Source organism: Phocoena phocoena, chromosome 17 (assembly GCF_963924675.1).
Source record: "Phocoena phocoena chromosome 17, mPhoPho1.1, whole genome shotgun sequence".
Taxonomy (NCBI): Eukaryota; Metazoa; Chordata; class Mammalia; order Artiodactyla; family Phocoenidae; genus Phocoena; species Phocoena phocoena.
This window is the reverse complement of record NC_089235.1, coordinates 769,997-793,302: the sequence shown is the minus strand read 5'-3', so window position 1 is coordinate 793,302 and position 23,306 is coordinate 769,997. Positions and strand designations below refer to the sequence as shown.

At 50.3% G+C, this 23,306-nt stretch overlaps 1 protein-coding gene across 1 annotated transcript in view; it reads right to left on the bottom strand.

The window, feature by feature from the left end:
* The window catches only part of SPIDR (scaffold protein involved in DNA repair), a 294,972-nt gene that overhangs the window by 1,087 nt on the left and 270,579 nt on the right, over nucleotides 1-23,306 (bottom strand). Inside the window, exons 13-20 of the mRNA XM_065895727.1 lie at nucleotides 21,624-21,708; nucleotides 20,534-20,677; nucleotides 20,383-20,442; nucleotides 18,883-19,087; nucleotides 17,460-17,606; nucleotides 4,411-4,504; nucleotides 3,631-3,745; nucleotides 3,317-3,370 (exon numbers count right to left, since the gene is read on the bottom strand). Coding sequence (XP_065751799.1) covers nucleotides 3,317-3,370; nucleotides 3,631-3,745; nucleotides 4,411-4,504; nucleotides 17,460-17,606; nucleotides 18,883-19,087; nucleotides 20,383-20,442; nucleotides 20,534-20,677; nucleotides 21,624-21,708 — 904 coding nt within the window. The remainder of the gene's footprint in view (nucleotides 1-3,316; nucleotides 3,371-3,630; nucleotides 3,746-4,410; nucleotides 4,505-17,459; nucleotides 17,607-18,882; nucleotides 19,088-20,382; nucleotides 20,443-20,533; nucleotides 20,678-21,623; nucleotides 21,709-23,306) is intronic.

Genomic DNA, 23,306 nt, shown 5'->3' with positions numbered 1-23,306 from the left:
CTGAAGCCCTAGAAGGTCACGTGTTCTTTCGGAAACTCCTTTGCTGCCACTTGCAGAGTAACGTCAGGAGTACCTCTCAGCCCTCCTCTGTGCCAGACACTTGACGGGCGTCTGTGGCGACTGAGCTCACTGCTAACTCGCCCCTCCACCATTACTGTCTTGGCAGAGGGGACTCGGCGGGGGCGGGCGGGTGTCAGACTACATGGCCAAAGCTGGCACGTCTGTAGCTCCTTGACAGGCACCTCGCTGCCCTCCCCCTGGGTCCAGGCTGGGAGGCCAACTGGCTTCTCGTGAACAGAGTGGGAGGGGAGGGGCGCTGAGTGTGTCCCAGGCTCTGTCAGGACCGGGGCCCATCTTCTGCCCGGCTCGGGACCCAGTCACATGCTGTGAGGGCGTCCAGGCCGTGTGGATGTCTGGCCAGAGCCCGGGAAGGTCCCAGCCGACAGGAGCACAGCAGCCAGCCGGGGACTGAAGGGCCTCCTGGGACACCAGCCCAGCTTTGGGGCACCAGCTGCTGCCCCATGGAGCCTCGTCCAGACTGCAGGTCTGTGCGCAGAGTCGGTGTGGAAGCACCGAGCCTTGTTGAGACGGCTCATTCTGAAGCAGTAAGTGTCCAGATCGGTCTGGGATGTGGACGCTGCCCTAAAGCCAGCTCACCGCCGTGGCTGTCTTCCCGCCTACGAGACAGGCATGGCCTCCCCATCGTGGCTCGCAGGGAGCTGCGGCTTTCCTGGTGGCACGCCAGGTGAAGCAGGGTTGAGAGTCGCCGGTCCAGGCAGGCAGAGAGAGGGAAGGAGAGGATGCGACTGGACAGTGGGGAGGCCTCCCGCGGCCAAGACGTCAAGGTCACTCCCAGGGCTTCTATGGAGCCCACGACAGCAGGAAGGCGACAGTGACACCGGGGAGGGCAGTCCCCACCCAGGGCCGGGAGGACGCCGTGATGCTGGATGCGCTGTGTCGGCTCTGAGGGCTGCACCTGCGCGTGGGTGTGGGCCCCGGCGGCTGGGTACGAGCACGGGCCTTGGCGTTGGAAGAAAAGTCCGCAGAAACCCTCTTTTTAAAGTGTCAGGGTTGGCAGCTACAGTTTTCGATAATAACTGTCTCGTTTATAAATGGACATTACACTATACATTATATTTGGGGGAAGTTAAGACGGAGAAGTTAAAACAATCACACCAGTAAACTCACGTGCCAGTCATACGAACGCGCATGTGTAAAATGTGCCTCTATTTTAAAGGCGCGTGTGTGTGCCGGCCCGGAAGCGGCACATTTTGTTCCGGGAGTGGAGCCGCGGTTCTCGTGTAAAGTCCTCATCTGATTCTCTGGATTTTGGCGAATGTACCTTCTCACCCTGAAAACCGACAGAATCCAGATGAGCCTCGTGGCCGATGCCCCGGGGAGGTCTCCTACAGGTAGGAAGGAAGGTGTCCGCTTCCCTCCAGGTCAGCGTAAAGCCTGAGAATCCACCGGGCATAGACCGGGGGGCGGTAGTGGGGGGTTAGGAGCTCGGCGCCCCCCAGTCCTACCGGCCTCGCCTCTGACAGCAGAGCAGCCACGCAGGGTCACCGAGGCGCTCGCCAACTGGGCCGCACGCCTGCCTCTCGTGTCTCTAGGAGCAGCGGGAGTTTACTGTGGGGGAGGCACAGCCTGCCTCCACCCGAAGCGACACGTGAACGCAGGTTCCTGCCAGGTCCCTGGATGGAGCAGGTGGCTGAGGGCCACCCTCCTGGGAGCCGGGGGCCCAGGGGAGGCAGGCGCCTGAGTAACCGCAGGGCCGGCAGGTGCTCTGGGCGCTGTCCCCAGGCGTTCAGCCATGCGCTCTGCTGGGTTCGTTTTGCTCTGTTCTCCTTAAGCAGCACTCCCCCAGCATCCTCCAGAGGAACGTGTTCTCCGATGACCCAGATCTGCCGGCTTTAGTGCCTGTTTGCAGCCCCACCTTGGAACCCACTCCATCGGCCTCACCTAAGCACCCGCAGTCCCAGGAACCGCGGCCTCGCCACCCGTGAAATGCAGGACTCCACGAGAGCGCAACACACACAAGGCCCCTGCGGGCCCTACCCTGCGGGTGGTGAGCAGAGCGATGGCCCCGCTCTGCAGTGTCTCTGAATCCGGCAGGGAGCATACCGCGGGCCTACCCCGACGCCTCCCGGGCAGCATGGGCTGCGCCCACGGGGATGCTGGGGAGGAGGTGAGGCAGCACGGGGACAGCGGGCAGCACGGTGCCCGGGCATCACACACGCTTACTGTCACACGGACTGTCACACAGTCAGGCACATGTGTCTACAAGCCCTCCTACAGCAGGGTTCAAACATCAATCCCCACCGCGCAGCAGCCCCCCGTACAAAGGTTTGCGCTGCGGGGGTCACCGAGTTGCTCTCAAGAGATGCGCGAGGCCAGGAATCAGAGCTGGAACCACAGTCAGACCAGGGATCCTTAAAGGTTCTGTGCACAGATCTGTCCACATTCCAATTTACTCCAAACTCTGACATCCGGTGCACATGAAAGAGTGTTAAGGGCTGCTTCTCCCCCGACACCCCAAGCCCAGGACAGGCTGGGACAGGCCTGGCAAGTGGCCGGGAGAGCAGCCTGGGAGACTCCAAATTCGGGCTGGCATAAGAGCTGGCATTTCGCTTCGGGAACCCATCAGAAAGTTCTGCAAGTGTGAGCCTCCCCTTTCACAGCAGTCTCACGAGCTGACCCATATCTGCCACCTGGATGTGGATCCCAGCAGGGCACAGACACAGCACTCTCTCCAGGGCTCAGCGATTCCACAGGCCACTTGCAGGGCTTTCAAATGGCTCTGACAAGGACAGACCTCTCTTGTTTATGAGGACCAAAGGTAAGGTATGTGTGCTCAGGTGGTGCTTTCTTTGAGGAGCACACCTCACTCACACCTCTTTACAAAGCTCACCACAGTAACAGGGCAGATCTGAGAAGTGAAAGTCAAGTTTCCAGGCACTCAGACTAGAGACCCAGCAATTTAGAAAAACGTGCATCTCAGGTCATTGTCCTATTAACGTGAAACCATGGCAGGAGGGTTAACCTGAAACCTCAAGACCGACTTACCATAAGCAAAGCTGGGGGACAGATTCGTATGTCTACTGCAAGGCCGATCAGAAAATAACCTCGATTCCAAAAGGGAAAGGATCTTGTTAGCGGACTCGGGCGTGAGTCAGAAGAGGGAGCAGAAGGCCTAGCCGAGTCTCGGGAGAGTCCGGACTCTCAGCTCGCACGTGGCACGTGGAGGGCCCTTGCAGCCAAGGGACACGGGGGAGGAGAGTAAGGACACGCGCCTGGGCTGGGTGCCCCAACTTACCCCGTCCTCGCAGGTGGCAAACCTCAGGAGCGAAGAGACACTGCGCTGCAGCAGCTGCAAGAACAGTCACGGGTGGGGTCAGGACCCCAACCCCGCTCACCCGGAACGATCCCCCACCGAGACCTGACGTGTGACTCTAAGCCACCAGCTTCCGTCGCAGAGCCTTAAGTCAGTCAGGGGAGGGCTGCGGCCCCTCAGGGGAGCCCTGCCCCCTTTCCCAGGAAAAGAGCAGGAGATGCAGCCCTGGCCCAGCCGCGGATGAAGGGGGCGCACAGTAGGTGGACGCGGATGCACGAGCTCCCACCGGTTCCTACCTTGACCCTCACTGTGCACTGGGGTCGTGAGGGGCAGTCCAGGAAGACCTGCAGGTGCCTTCTGAGGAGGGGAGAGGTGACCACGCGGGAGCAGTCCCCACAGGAGAAGGCGCCCCTGTTTTTGGAAACAAGAAGGCACAGAGCGTGGGAGCCTGGCGGCGGGCAGACACACAGACATTTCCTGCACGTGAGTGAGTGTCCGTCTGCCGTGTTAGCGGGGGGGGGGGGGGGGGGGAGGGGGCTCAGAAACCCGGCTCCTGGAACCGGAGCAGCCAAGCAGCCAACAAGGGGAAGGGCCGGACGGCAAACCTGCTCCCACCACCAGTGTCTCTGCTCCTTCCTGCTTCCAAGGAAGGCCTGTCCAGGCCACCACCTGTGAGGCGTCAAGAAGCAGGAACGTGATGACACGCCCTGTGCACGTGCCTCCGACAGTCACGGGGGGGGGGGGGGCGCGGAGGACTGGCGCCAAGGACGGGCCCCGGGGTGGGGGGCGGTAAGGCTGGGCAGGGATGTCTGCTTGCAGAGGTCAGCTGTGCCGTCACCAAGTGTGTCTCACATTCGTGTTAGCCTCGAGTTCTTTTTCTCCCGCCTGATAACAAAGAAGCTGAGGAAACCTGGCTCTTCCCTCTTTTAAGACAGGAAGAGCCTCGGGGAACCGCAGAACCCCAGTCGTGAGGAGAGAAAACACGGCGCCCGGCCTCCTCCGTGTGCCCTGGGCCCGGCCCCTGGCCCGAGGCACAAGGCAGTGGGGTCCCGGGCTGCTGCTGCTGTTGCCCCTACCTGTCTTCCGGCCTCCGTTCCAGTCTCTCACCACCACACAGGTCACACGCAGGCCACGAGCAGGCGGTGCTCTCGTCCACGGCGACCACAGCGCCTAGACCCAGGGAAGCAGACCCGGGCTCAGAGGCGGCTCTGTCCCCCAACTTCTCTTTGCCCCTCAGGTCACAGACGGTAACATGAGGTGCCCCAGGTTTGCTTCTCATTTGTGAGTTTATATAAATGTTCCTAATGTTATAATTTCCATTCATGGCACAAAATTACAACAAAGAGCAGGTTTTAAAGCTCAGGCATATTACTAACCAAGTATTTTCGTTTTTGCCTTTTTCCAACGTGCATGTTCTGAGGCCGTGACGAGCACCCCATCCCTGCTCCGTCTCGTCCTGCCCTTAGGCTGCTGCATGGCTGTCCCCTTAGGTCCCGGTTCTCTCGGCCACTCTCCTGACTGGACACCAGGCCTCCAAACTGCCCTGGCCCGAGGCGGTGGGCATTTGTCTACCTGGCTCCTTCCGTGCTGGACCCTTCTCTTAGGATGCGCTCATGGAGTGGGGTTACTGCGTCCAAGCACGTGAGCACAGAGATGGCGGAACCCCTTTCAGAGGCGCTTCCCACAGAACCTCCGACCCCTGCCGCCCACGCCCGCCCACTGCACTGGCGCTCACAGGCAGCACTGCCTGCCGGACGGTAAGGCTGGAGCTCCACAGCTTAGGCTCCGCTTCTTCGGTACGGAAAGAGAAATATGCTTATTGGTTTGTCAGTATCTCTTCTTATGTGATTTCTCTGGTTCCCTCATTTCTTTTTTACTCCAACGTTTGTGGTTTATTTATTCAACAAACAAATACGTACAATGCTCTTTAGTGTGGGATACACACATAGCACTTTGAACATAGGGTAGATGCCACAATCTACACTTTCATGGACGCCAGTCAGGCTGGAAAAGCAGATAAACAAATAACAAGTAAAAAGATCATGAAAGGGGCTTCCCTGGTGGCGCAGTGGTTGAGAGTCCGCCTGCCAATGCAGGGGATACGGGTTCGTGCCCCGGTCCGGGAAGATCCCACATGCCACGGAGTGGCTGGGCCCGTGAGCCATGGCCGCTGAACCTGTGTGTCCGGAGCCTGTGCTCCACAACGGGAGAGGCCACAACAGTGAGAGGCCCGCGTACCACAAAAAAAAAAAAAAAAAAAAAAGATCATGAAATATGGGAGAAAATATCTGCAGAAGACACTCTGATCAAGGACTGCCATCCAAAGTATATTAGAACTTTTAAAACTCAACAGTAAAGGGACTTCCCTGGTGGTCCAGTGGTTAAGAATCCTCTTTCCAATACAGGGAGCACGGGTTCGAGCCCTGGTTGGGAAACTAAGATCCCATATGCCATGCAGCACAGCCCCACCCCACCCCCCCAAAAAACAACAACAACAAAAAACCTCAACAATAAGAATCAGAATAACCTGATTAAAAATTGGGCCAAAGACTTGAACAGACACCTCACCGGAGAGGATACAGAGACAGCAGAAAAGCATGTGAAAAGATGTTCAGCATCACGTCTTGAGGGAAATGCAGACGAACACAGCAACGAGACACCGCGGCACACCTACGAGAACGGCCACAGCCCACACACTGACAGCACCGAATGCTGGTGAGGATGTGGAGCAACAGGAACTCTCATCAGTGCTGGTGGGGACGCAAATGGTGCAGCCACTCTGGAACAGTTTGGCAACTTCTTACAAAATTAAACACAGTCTTACCATACAATCAAACAATCTCGCTCCTTGGTATCTACACAGAGGAGCTGAAAACGTGTGTCCACATCAGCACCGGCACGTGGATGTTTACAGCAGCTTTATTCAGGATTACCAAACACGGAAGCAACCAAGATGTCCTTCGGTAGCTGGATGGATACATAAGCTCTGGTTTATCTAGAAAGTGGAATGTTATTCAATGATTTTTTAAAAAATGAGTTCTCAAGCCACGAAAAGACATGAAGGGACCTTAAATGTGTATTACTAAGTGAAAAAAGCCAAGCTCAAAAGGCTACACACTGTATGATTCCAACTGTAGGACACACTGGAAAAAGCAAAGCTGTACAGATGGTGAAAAGATCAGTGGTTTCCGGGTATTAAGCGGGAGAGAGGGCTGAGGAGGTGGAGCGCAGAGGGTTTTAGGCCAGGGAAACTGTTCTGTATGATGCTGTAATGATGGCTACATGTCCGAAGTGTCTAAATCCATAAAATGACAACACCAAGAGGGAACCCTGCTGTAAACTATGGACTCTGGATGATGATGGCGTGTCGATCACAGTCATCAACTATCCAGGGGGGATGCTGACAGCGGGCGAGGCTGTGTGTGTATGGGGGTTGGGGAACGCGGAAAAGCTCTGTACCTTCTGCTCGGTTTTGCTGTGAACCCAAAACTGCTCTAAAAAAAATCAGTTTATTAAAGAAAACCATGAAATAAATGCTAAATTGAGAAATGGAAAAGACCCCTCAGAGGTGCAAAAGAGAGGCCTCTAGGCTGGCCTAAGTGTCAGGGAAGACTTCCCGAAAGAATGGACCCGAGGAGGGGCTGCACGTAGGGAGAGGCACAGGCCCACTCTTCACCCTGAGGTGGGGCTGGAGGCCAAACAGGCAGAAAGAAGAGGCAGGTGAGACCGCTGTGAAGTCCGCAGGCTGGCAGGCCAGGACCATCCAGGGTCTCGCTGGGGATTCCAGACTTGGTCTTGGAAGGGATGAGGAGACAGAAGGGAATTTTAAACAGGGGACTGAGTTGGTCTGATTTTCTTGGAATGTGAAGCATTGTACATACCATCAAGATTCACTGCAAATCACAGACCATCCTTGTTGGAAAGTGGTGAAATTAGACATTTTAAAAAAAGTAAGATGTGACCTAGGTTTCCAGAAAGATAGAAGAGTCATCCTTCACACTCTTGGAGCAAAGAATTTCATTCTCCACTAGAACAAACATTAGGAGAAAATGTATTTGTAGAGGATAAAACAGAATGATGAGAACTAAGTAGGCTCAATTTATCAAAGTGCATTCATGCAATGCGTCCTTGAATGGCTTTTGCAAAATGAAAATAATACAGCTTGATTTTTAAAAGGCTGCCCAGCTAATTTCATTGTTCTTGCAAATCTAATCAAGATTGAGTCAAAGCAATGAAAAGTTAAGCCAATAAGAGCTCATAATACAGCCGAAGGTGTGTCTTCATGAATGTCAAGAGTCCAGGTTGCGGGGAGGGCTCCCACCCCAGGGGCTGTCAGCACAGAGGCTCACACAGTCCTTGGCAGGTCTGCTAAATGAATTAAGAAAAAGAAGACTGCTCCAAACCACAGTTTCCTTTACCCTAGAATATCTTTGGGTGTTAACAGCATTTACACTTACATGGGATTAAGCAATTTCCTTCCAATTAGGGAAGGAGGCACAGTCTGAGGAAATACATTTCATCTGGGGTCTCCACACCACTGGCAATCCCTTCTGGCAACCCAGGGGACAGGTGGGAGTTGTACTATTAACCTTTAGTATCTAGGACATTCACTTAAAGAAGCATCAGAAGGAAAACAACAACTGTTGTTAGGGTTTGAGAAATCTGGCAAATTGCTGCAGTTTGCTGTTAAAAGCCTTTACATTCTTTGTCTCATTTACAGAAACCTCTTGTAATTAGGCTTGGGAAGGTGTATCCCATGTTTATGAAAACGACTTTGTGAAAGGTCCTTCCTGAGGGTCCTATGGGAAGCACTCCGGCCCATCCTTCGTGGGTGGCCAGCTCTCTGCCACACTGTCCCCGCCCTTCTTTCTGGCTGAAAGAAGTTGGGGCTCAGGACCTTCTTCTAGGTCAAGGGCGACACCCGGTTTGTGGACAGGACTCTGCCCCCTGCGTGACCGCACCCCCTGCACAGTGCAGGGAAGATCACCACCCACCAGCAAGCGGCAGATACAAAGTGTCAAGTGGGGCAAGGAAGATAAAACCAACTGCAAAGCTGTCCCCAAAAAGAGACTGGAAGGAAGTCCCCGCGGCTCTGGAGCCGCCTTTCGGGCAGGGAGGCCGTGGGCGCCGTCACCTCCTGGAGACGTCTTCCTGGCAGGTGCTGCGGGTTCTCAGCGAGTGACTGACGCACAGGCCACTCCCTGCATCCATCCCAGCTCTGCTCAGGGAACACGCTTGCTGTCCTGCCAGGTCCAGGCGGCTGAGGGAGACCCTGAGGCCAACTGAGAGCCCCTCCTGGGGCAGGCTGGGCAGGGCAGAGCACAGCACGGCTGAGGGGCTATCCTGGATTTGATGGAATCCAGTCTGGGCCAGCCCACGGCTGGCTGGAGGGCAGGGGATCCCGTCCCTGTGTCCATCTGGGAGCTGGTTCCTGCATGGCCTCTGCCTTGGCTGGGGGCTCCTGTGTGGGAGGCTGGGCCAATCCCTGGTTTTTGCAGCTGGGCTTCATCTTCTCTTAATCCCTAGTTAGCTGGGCCTTCTCGGAGGACCTGGCTGCACTGTGATAACAGTCTGTACACATCCATCTGACCCACCTGCACGCCTGCAGGACAGCTTCAGAGAGACCCACAGAGTGCTCAACGTTAAAATGGTAATGAAGGTAATGAAATGATACAGGTCAGAAACTGGACCTACATAAAGGAAAAGAAGGGCACTGGAAAAGGAATAAATGGGGGTAAAGTAAAATCTTTAACCTTTGTGGTTCTAAACTGATCTCTAACAATGATGGGTTCAGTGTTATGCCTTGTAAGTGAAGTGAATGACAGCTGTTATAAGGGACTGAGGGAGAGATTGGTAATGTGGCTACACCCTGAAGCAGGCAGTGTTATCTGAAAGTGGATTTGACTGGTTCTAAGTGTACACTGCAAACTCTAGGGCAACTACTAAAAATTTTTTCTAGAAGTATAATTGACATACTGAGAGGAGAAAATGGAATCACATAGAATGCTCAATTAAGATGAGAAATGGCAGGGACTTCCCTGGCATCCAGTGGTTAGGACCTGGCACTTCCACTGCCGAGGGCCTGGGTTTGATCCCTGGTCGGGGAACTAAGATCCCACCTGGTGCAGCCAAGGGGGAGAAAAAAAAGAGAAAAGGCAGGAAGAAAATGGAAAACAAAAAAAGAAACAAGAGCAAGGAACAGAAAACAAATATACGTATGATAGATCTTAACCCAATGATATAAATATTCACTTTAAATGTGAATGGTCTAAATATAAGAAACAGACTCTTAAGAGCGGACAAAAAATGTGAGCCATCTCTACAGTGTCTACAAGAAATCTGCTTCAAACACAAAGACACACAGAGATGAAAAGCAAAGGGATAGAAAAAGGTATATTATGCTCATGCTAATAAGAGAAAACTGGAGCTACATTAATTTCAGACACAGCCGACTTCGGAGCAAGGAAAGGCATCAGGGATCGAGAGGGGCGTTACCTCATGGGAAAGGGGTCTGTTCTCCCAGGAGACGTATCTGTCCTTAATGTGTGTCTGCCTAACAACAGGCTGCTAAAACCACGTGAAGCCAACTGACAGAACTGCGAGGAGAGAAAGAGACCCATGGCTGTATTTTATTGTTTTTTTTTGCGGTACATGGGCCTCTCACCGTTGTGTCCTCTCCCACTGCGGTGCACAGGCTCCGACACGCAGGCTCAGCGGCCATGGCTCACAGGCCCAGCCGCTCTGCGGCGTGTGGGATCCTCCCGGACCGGGGCACGAACCCGCGTCCCCTGCATCGGCAGGCGGACTCTCAACCACTGCGCCACCAGGGAAGCCCACGGCTGTATTTTATATATTGTGTTTGGAGACCTCAAGTCCCCTTACCAGTGACCGACAGATCCACAGGCAGAAAATCATAAAGACATAGTTGAACTGAGTAGCACCTTCCCCAGTTCTGACTGATGTTTACAGATGCCTCCATCCGACAAGAGAAGGACACGCCTTCCTCTCAAGCTCTCATGGGACATTCATCCAGACAGACTACATCCTGGGCCACAAAACACACCTTAACACATTTAAAGGTATAAAAATCATACTAACTATGCTCCTAAACCACGATGGAATTAAACAGAATCAGTAACAGAAAGGAACCCCAAACGTTTGGAGATTAAACAGTGCACTTCTAAATAACACGCGGGTCTGGGTCAAAGAAAAAATCTCAAGAGAAATCTAAAAATACCTCGAACTAAATGAAAACAAAAACACATCAAAACGTGTGGGATGCAGCAAAAGCAGTGCTTAGAGAAGTTTACAGCACTAAATGTAAATATTTGAAAACATCTAAAATAGACAGTCTAAGCTTTCATCTTAAGAAACAAGAAAAAGATAAGCAAACTAAAACACAAAGTAGGGAGAACATAAGCAATAACAAAAATTAGAGCAGAAATCAGTGACATTGAAAACAGGAAATCAGTAGGAAAAAAATCAAGAAACCCAAAAGTTGGTTCTTTGAAAAGGTCAATAAAAATTAATAAACTTCTAGCTAGGATAACCAAGGATAAAAGAGAGAAGAAACAAATTATTTATATCAGAAATGAAAGAGGGGCCATCATTACTGATCCCATGGGATCAGTAATAAAAGGACCATAAAGGAATAATTAAAAGGATAATAAAGGAATGTCAGAAATAACTCTATGCACCCAAATTCAATAACTTAAGTGAAATGGACCAATTCCTTGAAAGACACAATCTGCAAAAACTCCCACAAGAAGAAACTAGTGATCTGAATAGGCCGAGACCTACGGGCACACCTCAGAGATACCGTGGGCTCGGATCCAGACCACTCACCACAATAAAGCGAATACTGCCATAAACGAGTCACATGAATTTGGGAGGTTCCCAGTGCATATAAAAGTTATGTCTACACTATACTGTAGTCTATTAAGTGTGCAAAAAATACATTAGGTCTTAAAAAACCCACTTAATTAAAGAATACTTAATTGCTAAACTATGCTGACCATCAGCTGAGCCTTCAGCAAGTCATGATGTTTTTGTAACAGTAGCATCAAACATCACTGACCACAGATCGCCACAGCAAACGTAGTCATAATGGAAAAATCTGAAATACTGCACAAATTACCAGAACGTGACACCAAGACACAAAGTGAGCAAAATGCCGTTGAAAAATAGCACTGAAAGACTTGCTTGACACAGGGATGCCACAAAACTTCGATTTGTGCAAAATGCAGGATCTACCAAGCTCAATAAAACAAGGTAAGCCTATATTAAAGCAATTGAATCAATAATTCATAACCTTCCAAAACAGAAAGCACCAGGCCCAGATGGGTTCACTGATAAATTCTATCAAACGTTTAAGAAAGGAATTATACCAATACTCTATAATTTCTTCCATGAAGATAGTAGCAGAAGGAATATTTCCTAACTCGTCCTCTGAGGACAGCATTCACCTAGTACCAAATCCAGATAAAGACATTACATGAAAGGAAAACTACAGACCAATATCTCTCATGAACATAGTTACAAAAGCCCTTAACAAGATATTAGCAATCTAATCCAACTATATAAAAAAAGGATTATACCATGACAAAATGGGATTTATTACAGGTTTATAAGGCTGGTTCAGTATTTAAAAAATCAATTACTGTAATTTATCATATCAACAGACTAAAGAAAAATCATATGATCATATATCAATAGATGCAGAAAAAGTGCTGGACAAAATCCAACACCCGTTCATGATAAAAACTCTCAGTAGCCTAGAGGGGGTTTCCACAACTTGGTAAAGAAATTTACAAAAAACCTACAGACAGAATAAACCAATAAAGAAGTTATGTGATTTAGGAAAGAATGAATCGAACCTAAATGATAAATAGAAGGGAGGCCCAGGACAATAGCTGACAACAGAGCAACTAGTCAAGATTGGTTCAGAGGGACAGAAGGCTCCAGGAGGGAGATTACAAAGGAAAAGGATGACTCCAAAGATTTGTCACCGTTTTTTGAGAATTTGGGAGAAAATTAGGGTGTAGGGCAGGCAGTGCTAGGAAAATAAAAGTCAACGTAAAGCTCCATGAAAAAAACCATAGAAGAAAGGAACTAGAGTGTGTAGACTAGTTCAGCTAAAAGTATTTATATAATCATAATAATGAAAATACCATTTTTAAAGGTTTTTTTCATGTGGACCATTTTTAAAGTCATTATTTAATTTGTTACAATATTGCTTCTGATTTACGTTTTGTTTTTTTTGGCAGTGAGGCATGTGGGATCTTAGCTCCCCAACCAGGGATTGAACCCACACCCCTTGCACTGGAAGGCGAAGTCTTAACCACCAGACCACCAAGGGAAGTCCCAAAATACCATGTGTTGATTTTCATCTTTGAGGATCAACCTGTAGACAAAGTGCAAGGCTTTACAGCTACAGGACAGTACTGACCTTAGCAACACGCAGAACCAACTGCAGGGGAAGGAAGAGAGCAGTAGGAGAAGAGCAGGGTTCTTTTCCTTCAATGTGTGGAATAAAGAGATTATCTTTAGCAGAAAAGACAACAAACAAACAAACCCCCTACAGCTAACATCATTACCTAATGGTGAGAAAGAAAGTTGATGCTTTCTCCTTAAGAGGAGCAACAGGGCAAGGAAGTCCCCTCTCACTGCTTCTATGCAACCTGGTGCTGGGAGTCCCAGTTTATGCCAGAGGCCAGAACAGGAAATAAAATGTATACAGGTCGGGAATGAAGAAAAACACTCTCCTGTCCACAGATGACAGTTTTCTCTGTAGAATATCCCCAAGAATCAACAACAAAAAAATCTAGAACCACAAACATGTTTGTAGCTAGGTTGTAGGATACAAGGTTAAAATACAAAAGTCAATTGCTTTCCTATATACTAACAATAAACGAGGGAATTTGAAATTAAAAACACACAACACCATTTACATTAGCTAAAATAAATGAAATACTTAGGTATAAGTGTAGCAAAATATGTACAAGATCTATATGAGGAAAAGTATAAAACTCTGCTGAAAGAAATCAACGGTGAGATATTCCATGTTTACGTACAGGAAGACTCAACAGTGTTAAGATGTACATTTTTTCTAAGTTGCTCTACAGATTCAACACAATCCCAGTCAAAATCCCAGCAAGTTATTCTGTGGATACCAACAAACCGATTTTTTTTTTTTTTTTTTGGCGGTACGCGGGCCTCTCACTGCTGTGGCCTCTCCCGCTGCGGAGCACAGGCTCCCGACGCGCAGGCTCAGCGGCCATGGCTCACGGGCCCAGCCGCTCCGCAGCATGCGGGATCCTCCCAAACCGGGGCACGAACCCGTGTCCCCTGCATCGGCAGGCGGACTCTCAACCACTGCGCCACCAGGGAAGCCCGCAACAAACCGATTTTAAAGTTTATGTGGAAGAGACAAAGACCTAGAATAGCCAAGACAATAATGAAGAACACGCTGGAGGACTACACACACCAGCGCTGCCGTAATCAGGACAGTGCTGTAGCAGTGAGAGAACAAGTAAGTCAGTGCAACAGAATAGAGAGCCTAGAAATAGACCCACATAAATATAGTCGACTGATCTTTGACATTTCAATAGAGAAAGGACAGCCTTTTCAACAGTGACAGAACAACTGACAAAACACATGGGAAAAAAATGAATCCAGAAAGACCTTATACCTTTCACAAAATTTAACTGAAAATGGATCATAGACTTAAGTGTAAAATGCAAAACTATACAACTCCTAGAAGAAAACAGGAGAAAATCTGGGTGACCTTGGATCAGATAACAAGTGTTTAGATTCACCAAAAACACAATTCATGAAAAAAACAAGTTGATGTTGGACTTCATTAAAATTAAAACTGGTCTACAGACGCTGTTAAGAAAATGAAGAGACAAGCCAAGGACAGGAAAAAATATTTGCAAAAGACCTATCTGACAAAGGGCCGTTATCCAAAACACATGAAAAAACTCTTAAAACTCAATAAGAAAATGAACAACCTGAATAAAAAATGGACCAAAGCGCTTCACAGACACCTCACCACAGAAGATATACACATGGAAATGAGCACGTGAAAAGTCGCTCCATGTCCCACGTGGTCAGGGAAACGCAAACTAAAATAGCAATGAGGCACCATCACACACCTGTCAGAATGGCTGACAATCTAAAGCCCTGCGAACACCAAATGCTGGTGAGGACATGAAGCACAGGGGATGCGACCTGTCGCAGAGCTCTGCTCTGGGGGCACGAGGAGGACTTTGCTGGCCCAGCTCTCCCTCCACTGCCCAGGTGTCGCTCCACGGGTGCTGCTGGCCAGAGACCCTCCATCGACACTGCCCTTCTCCAGAGAGGCCACAGTGCACACTGGATCTCTCACCGTGGGCCACGCTTCCCGACACTGCCCTGTGATCATGCTGTCTGCGCCGGGAGGGCCCAATCTCAGCCTCAGTTCTGTCCCTCGGAAGGGTTACCTTCTCTGGAGGGAGCACAGCTTCCTCCTGGTTCTGCTGCTGCTCTCTACTTACGATCATGGCCCACATGAACACCATCTGAAACAACAGGAATACACCCAAAGAGCGGAAAATACATGTCCACCCAAAGGCCTTACATGAATATCCACAGCAGCATGAATCACAGTATCAAAAAAAATGTGCATCAACTGATGAATGTTTAAACAAAACAGGGTCTACCCATACAATGGAATATTCAGCCACAGAAAGGAATGCAGCCTGAGAAATGCCTCGAAAATGTTCTGCTGAGTGCAAGCAGCCAGAAGCCAAGGAGTGCACAGTGCAGGATTCATGTGCGTGAGTGTCCATGAGACTGAAGGTAGGGAAGCAGAAGCCAGGGGCTGGGCGGGGACGGGGCATGACTGCGGACAGACACGGGTTCCTCCCTGGGGCTAGTCAGTGGGTGTGCTTGTGCAACTGTGTGAACACACTAGGAACAGCGAGCTGTACACTTTAAAAGGGTGAGTTTCATCTCAATGACACTGTGATTGAAAACCAGACTGCCACTTTGTCTTCAAAGCCACTCAGATGACAAAAGCCAAAATGTAAAATAGGAGGTGGCTGCACAACCCTGTAAGTGGACTGCCACTGAGCTTCTCACTTCAAAATGGTTCAGTTTGTCTTCTGTAAATCTCACTGTAAATTATTATTTTTTAAAAATATTAGGGGCTGCCCTGGCGGCGCAGTGGCTGAGAGTCCGCCTGCCGATGCAGGGGACACGGCTTCGTGCCCCGGTCCGGGAAGATCCCACATGCCGCGGAGCGGCTGGGCCCGTGAACCATGGCCGCTGAGCCTGCGCGTCCGGAGCCTGTGCTCCGCAACGGGAGAGGCCACGACAGTGAGAGGCCCACGTACCGCAAAAAAAACCTCAAAAAACAAAAAAACAAAAACAAAAAATATTAGGGTCTTCAGAAAACTCGGGTCTTCTCTCTGTCCCTACAAGTGTCTACACATTCTCCTCTGCTTGCACCTCTGTGCTTCTTACTCCCTGGCTGCAGGTAAGAGTGGGTCAGGTTCCAAACCCTCCTCAGGAAGCCAGCTCTTCAGGTGCACTTTCTCATAAAATGGTGCTTTGGGTGGTGGCGATGCCTGCGGTCTCCTAAAGGCAAAGTGGGAGGGGTGGGGACTGTCACTTGGGGGCTGCTTCCTCATCCTTCCCTGCTCTGCGCCCGGGAGCGACCCCGCTCTGAGAGAGGTGAGGGGATGGGAGCCTCTCGGCGGCCAGCTGGAAACCACAGGCTGTGGACAGGCTGCCTGAGACTGCACGAGTTTGGCCCTCTCGGCCTCCAGCCTCGCGGCCACCCTCCCCCGTGCTCCTCCAAACAGCAGCGCAATCATCTTCCTGCCAACAGCCAGCCCCGGCTTTGCACCACAGTCGATCCATCCGTGGTGCTGAAAGAATCGCTTCATTTAAGACAAAAATCTGACCATCCCACCTCGTTAACACGGCCGGGGACGGCAGAACAGCACAGGGCCAGCCTGCCCACGACAGCCCCGCTCCGCCAGCACACGAAGCTCTCACGGCTGCCCGGCGTTCTCCACGTGCCCTCTCCTGTCTGGAAGGCCTTGACCAACTCTGCCAGAGCAATCCTGAGGGCCCTGGCGCCCCACCCCTGCCGTCACTGCCTCCAGCCCCCAGCCAGCCGCCTGCAGCCTGCCGCCCGCAGCCTGCCGCCCAGAGCACGGAGCACTGAATGTCCGCCTTCACCACCAGCTCATTTACTCCTCAGCAAGGCTTTGGGGTCAGTCCTGTTATCCCTGTTGCAGAGATGAGAAAGTGGGGACCCGGACACAGGTGACAGAGCCTGACTTCTTCAGGACCACCAGGCTGTAGCAGTTATGTTTCGGTACTAACGGGAAAAGGAGACGCAAAGAAGGGAAAATCCAAACGGCCTCAACACGATGAACACGTGCTCAACCTCACAAGCACGCAGGGACTGTGGGTTCAAGCATCAGTGGCATCACAGCTTTTGCTGTTCATAAAAACCACAGTGGGGTTCAGGCATCTAGTGGTCCAAGGGTGGAAGAGACAGGCCCTCAATGTTACTTTTGGAATTTCTGTACTTTTTGGAAATTAGTTCAGCAAATTGCTTTCACAGACATTCCTGCCCTCCGTCCACGTCTCGCTCCCCTGTACTGAATTTGTTACCCTACCTGTCAGTTTCCCTCCTGACTAATCCACCTGCAGGTCTACTTCCTTGCCCTGTTTCGCCCCCCACCCTGGGTGCTACCTGAGGCCGCAGCCCCTCCGGCCCCTCCAGATGCCCCTGCAGCCTCTTCCCAGATTCTGGCGCTTATCCACCTGCCCTGTCAGCAGCCTTTGTAAGCCCTGCTCTCCTCCTGCCCCCACCCTGCACCTGACCAGCCCCCCCTCCCCTGCCATCTCGGCTCAGGGCTCCTGTCTGTGCCTCCTACAGGTGAGGTCCTGGCGACAGGCACTCGGAGCACGGAAGGCTGCCGTCCTGTCTCTGGTCGCGTCTTTGTCACGCATCCAATGTCAGGCACGCAACAAATACTCAATGAACAAATGAGCAAATGAATATAAGGTAAGTGTGATACTTAAGGAAATACAAATACCTCTTCCATCTAAATCGACTACCCACCTTGGACGCTGCAAATGGAGTTGACCCGAGTGACAGAATCCAGCTCATCCAGCATCAAAGGGCTCGTCAGCTCCCAGGCACCAGAGGCCACACCCAGGTGGGGCTTTGGAAGCAGGAGGACAGTTCGTCCAACACAAACAAGCTGACCTGCCAACAGAGACACTTCAGATTATTGCAGCTCTGAGGTTTGAAACAAGTGAGTTCTCCTGACAATAGAGATGTGTCCTCTGCCAGCCACCTGGGAGCTGGGGGGGCTGGGGGAGCCAAGGGCACCACTGTGCGGCCCCTGTGTGTCCAGAGACACGGCACCGTGCAGAAAGGAAGCCCAAAGCCTTGTGCACTAAGCTGTAAGAGCACACAAACACTGCGTTCAAATTCCATTCATAAAGGCAAATCCTGTGTCATGCAAGTTATATACACTGAAAAATATATAGTCTAGGCAGGATCCTACTTCGATCCCTGGAAGAAAGTACTGACTAATCTAAGCATACAGTTAGGTCTCTGCATCTGCAGGTTCTGCATCTGCAGATTCAAACTAGCGCAGATTCAAACAACGGCGGATGGAAAATATTTGGAAAAAAAGTTCCAGAAAGCAAAATCTGAATTTGCCGCACACCGGCAAGTATTTACACAGCACTGGCATCGTATTAGGCATCGTAAGTGATCTGGAGAAGATTTAAAGTGTGGGAGGAGGGCTTCCCTGGTGGCGCAGTGGTTAAGAATCTGCCTGCCAATGCAGGGGACACGGGTTCGAGCCCTGGGCCGGGAAGATCCCACAAGCCGCACAGCAACTAAGCCCGTGGGTCACAACTACTGAGCCCATGTGCCACAACTACTAAAGCCCGTGCTCCACAACAAGAGAAGCCACCGCAATGAGAAGCCCACTCACGGCAACAAAGAGTAGCCCCCGCTCGCCGCAACTAGAGAAAGCCCATGCACAGCAACGAAGACCCACAGCCAAAAATAAATAAATAAATTTATTTTTTAAAAAAAAAGGGAGGACGTGTGCAGCTCGTATGCAGATCCCACCGTTTTACAGAAGGGACCTGAGCACCTGCAGGTCTTGGTGTCCGCAGAGGGGTGGATACTGAGGGACGAAAGCACGTGTTTAAATGTTCTAGCTTTTCATTTGTTTTCAAAAGTGATGCGCCAGGCAGTGGCTTCAGGTGGCTTCTGCACCTGTAAAGTGTGACCCCAACGGACCACCCTTGAGTGACCACTGGCATCTCCTGCTGCTGTGCCGGCACTGCATGCAGGGGGTTCTGGTTCTGTCCATGTGGCCATCGCAGGGGTCTTGTCCGCAGTGGACTTCGGGATGGGGCCTGCATTTCCAGAGCAAGACAGAGGCATCAAGAATCCACAAAGCCATTTTCTGGCATCTCTCAGTCACCACATCAGAGCCGTCAGTAAGAGGAAAGCATACCCTGGTCTCGGAGAGCATCCCTGAAGAAGAAGCTCTTGGAGGTGGCCTCAGAGAGCGTGTCCCGGACTTCCTGGCCCAGCACGCATGAGGGGGCCACGCGCACAGGCATGGTTTTGGGGAGACCCGAGCCCTCGTCCTGTGTTTGCAGAGTAACATCGGTCACCACCAGCCACAGCTCCCTTGGCTCCAGAAGCGAACTGTTTCCCTATAATTCAAAGACACAGTCAGGCTGTTAACTTAAAAGCTTTTCTTAGAGCCAAAATTATTTTTTAAAAGCAATAATCTTAGATGATTAGTATTAACACTAACAATTTCCGGTATCATTTCAATAAGTATTTCAAAACATGCAATAGCCTTTGTGTGTCTTGGTCAGCAGCCCTCAGGACACGGCTGAGCCCTGTGAGCTCCCACCTTGCAGCTGGTTTAAGGGCTCCTTTGCGGGGGGAGACCTGCCCGTCCCTGGCTCCACTCTGCTTGCCCTCTGACCCACCAGGAAGAAGCCATGCCCTTCCTCCCAATGCCACGTGTTCACGTATCATCACACTGCCTTACCGTCAGCACACACACTCTTCTCTCCTGCTAGATACAAGCTTCCCAAGGGTTAGGAATAGTTACGAACTGAATGTTTATGTCCCCCTCCTCTGCCTCTCCCCGCCCCACCAGTTCATATGTTGGAGTCCTAAACTCCAACGTGATGTTATGGTAATGGGAGATGGGGCCTTCGGGAGGTGATTAGGACATAATGCCACTCTGCCATTAGGATCCAGTAGATGCAAATGGGGACAAGGGTTTGGCTGGGAAGGCCCCTGTAGGAAGGCTGCGGATCCCACATGGCATGGCGGCTCACACGACCGGGCGGAGGAGGTGGCGGCACGGTCAGGAGCTGTGACTTGTGTGGGGGAGAGTGCTCACGTGGTTGAGAGGGTGATTACACACAGGAAGTTAGAGAAAGTTCCGGGACAGTGCTGATTCTCTCTCAAGTGCCTACAAGCGAACAGGGAGTGGCTGTGACACGCGGCTGTCCAGCTCTGAGTTAAGGTCCAGTGGAGGCTCCTGCAGGACTGAGGGTGCGCACTCGTGGGCCGAGAGCACCCCTCCCCTGGCCTCGGCCCTCTGACTTGGGTGCTGCCCCAGAGAGCTGCCTGAGGCCTCCCAGCGACCACAGGCTCCTCTCGACTGTGGAAGAAAGAGACCTTAGAAATGGCTGAGCTCCATCCTGAGACTCCTACTTTCACCCCGGAAAGGAGGCTTCAGCTGCTCCTTCCTTTCTACAGCCTGCCTGTGTCAGAAAGGGGCCGACATGCCCGGTCTGAGAGCCGGGCGGGTTCCCCCTGGCGGCTGCACGCCCAGCGCTTCACCAGGGGCGGCAGCCCCACCTGCACAAGGAATGGACTGACCATCGTGTCAGCAGAGTGCACACAGCTCAAGTTCAGCAGTGTTTTTCTCTTTTGGTACTGCAGCAGTTTCACAACACGATTTGAGAAAAGAGAGATGGATTACCTGTGGTCTTTGGTAAATCACTCTGGCATAGAAACTGCAACGGGTACAGGGGCCATCAGTCTGGAAAGGTATTGAAAACAGAGAGGAATGTCTCCCCAAGCTCACGGACACAGCAAAGTAACTGAGACCAGGGTACAAACAAAGACGCCACCTGGAGAATTTCTCTTAAGGAGCGGGCAATCGGAGGCTGGTAAAGCTTCGAAATAGAGTCTTCTTCAATTGCATCAATTTGTCCCAGGTTTGGATGAGCAGTGAGGATGTAACAGAAGCTAGGAGGAGGCAGATGAGTTTTTTCCTGTTTAAAATGAAGGCGAATGTATTGTTAAAAGACTCAAATACACTATTAATATAAACCTACTCTTTAATAAAGACCTCTTTATTCACAGATGCAGGCTGTTTCTCTGGAAGGCTCTGTAAGAGACGGGTTATGTTGTTTCTCTCCGGAAACAAGCATAAGAACATCTGTGCTTTTGAGTTTATTACCAATTCAAGACTTCATTTTAGAAGTTTATTCTTCAGAGTACACTGAAGACACCATTTAGAAACTTCTTCCCCGGAAGTAATCTAGAAATGGCATTCCTGACCACTAGGCTGCTGGTCTAGCACAGGACAGAGCCACTGTCTCGGCCTGTGCTAGATAGTTAGCTACCACACAAGCACGGCAGCCCCAGTTCTCAGCTTGGGGACTAAAGCCCAAAGCAGGCGCTGCCAGCCTGCTGGACAGGGCTTGGGGTGGGGAGTAGGGGCACATTTTCATCGCTCGATTTTGCTACCTGTGAGCAACTGGCTGCCATAAGCAATGTGATGAGGAAGGAAAGGGAAACCCCTGGCTGAGCTGGCGGCTGAACCGATACCCATGGTTTTGTTTACTGAGTTTTTGCTCTAATTGGTGACTAAGTGTTGGTTCTACTACTGACAGGAAGGTGGCGGGGAAGCCACCTGCTTCTTGTTCGGTGCGAGGCTGAGACCCTCAGTTCACAGTGGCCCTTGACGATGGGGGTCGAGAGGTGTCGCGTAAGGTAACCTCAGGAGGCATGCGTGCGGCACCGTGTGGAAGGCAGCCAGGCCGCAGCCTGTGAGCGAGGCGAGTGGGTCTGGATCTCTGTACCGGCTCCTACCCTCTGGACCTGGGCTTCTTGGGGATGTGCACTGTGGGCTGGCACTGGCTCAGCGCCTGGTGGCCACAGAGCAAGTGCGATGGGGGGGTGTGGGGTTGGGGGACGCTGCAATGCTGGGCTTACCTCGAAGGCTGGCCCATGGCCTGGTGCTTTCAGAGGCGCCACTGGAGGCCACATGGTGTCAATCAAACTGAAAAGCTCTGTCATCCTGGAAAAAGAAGAGATGCCTGGTCAGTGAGCTGCTCACAGGCAGACCTGCTCCACAGACACCAGGCCAAACGCCAAGGAACCACCATTCAGGACGGTGAAGTCAGGGGCACACAGACAGACCTTGGAACCTGACTGCACGAGAACAGGAAGGAGACTGTTCATTAAATTACGATGCCTCTGATATACCTGGAGAAAACTCTAATTCGAAAAGACACATGCATCCCAATGTTCACAGCAGCACAATTTACAATAGCCAAGACACGGAAGCAACTTAAATGTCCATCGATGGAGGAGTGGATAAAGAAGCTGTGGTGCACATATACAATGGAATACTACTCAGCCATAGAAAAGAATGAAATAATGCCATTTGCAGCAACGTGGATGGACCTAGAAATCAACATACTAAGTGAAGTAAGTCACAAACAGAAGGACAAATATCATATGATATCACTTATATGTGGAATGTAAAAAAATGATACAAATGAACTTATTTACAAAACAGAAATAGACTCACAGACATAGACAACAAGCTTACGGTTACCAGAAAGGAAAGGGAGAGGCATATATTAGGAGTTTGGGACTGACAGACACATACTACTATATATAAAATAAACAACAAGGACCTATGGTATAGCACAGGAAACTACACTCAGTATATTGTAGTAACTATAATGGAAAAGAATCTGAAAAAGAATATATATATATCTGTACATGTATAACTGAACCATTTTGCTGTACACCTGAAACCCTGTAAATCAACTATACTTCAACTAAAAAAACTATAAAAAATTATGAGGCGATCCCCGGAAGAGAGGCGGAAGAGAAATGGTTACAGAGAAAATATTTAAGGACACGGAAAGATATTCATGATACCCTGCTAAGTGAAAAGCAGACAACAAATTATAATGTGTCTCTCTCTCTAAAAGATAGAAAAATGTTAGTGGTTATCTAAGTAGAACTTAAAGGTGACGTTTATTTTCTTCCTTTGGTTTATGTATTTCCTATATTTTGCAAAACAGATATGTGTCACTCATAGAATAAAAAAATTATCAATAAGTTATCTAAAATAAAGAATATAGCCAGACACAAAAAGACAAATAGTGTATGAGTCCACTTATACGAGGTCCCTACACCAAACAAATTCACAGAGACAGACAGCAGTTAACGGGCTGGGGAGCCAGTGTTTCCTGGGGACACAGCTTCACTTTGGGAAGATGAGAAAGTTCTGGAGGTGGATGGTAGTGACGGTCGCACAACAATGTGAAGGTACTTAGTGCCACTTAAAAATAGCTAAGGTAGAAAACTTCATGTCATGTACATTTTACCACAATTTTAAAAATCCCGTTTTAGTTGCAAAAAAAAAAAAAGAATATACATCATAAAGACTTCTTAGACTTTGCCTTAAGTTTCAGCAATGTTTAATCGATTAATTTATTTTTATTTTTGGCTGCATTGGGTCTTTCTTGTTGGGTCTTTGTTGCTGCATGTGGCTTTCTCTAGTTGCAGCAAGCGGGGGCTACTCTTCGTTGTGGTGCGCGGGCTTCTCTTGTTGCGGAGCACGGGCTCTAGGCGCGTGGGCTCAGTAGTTGTGGCTTG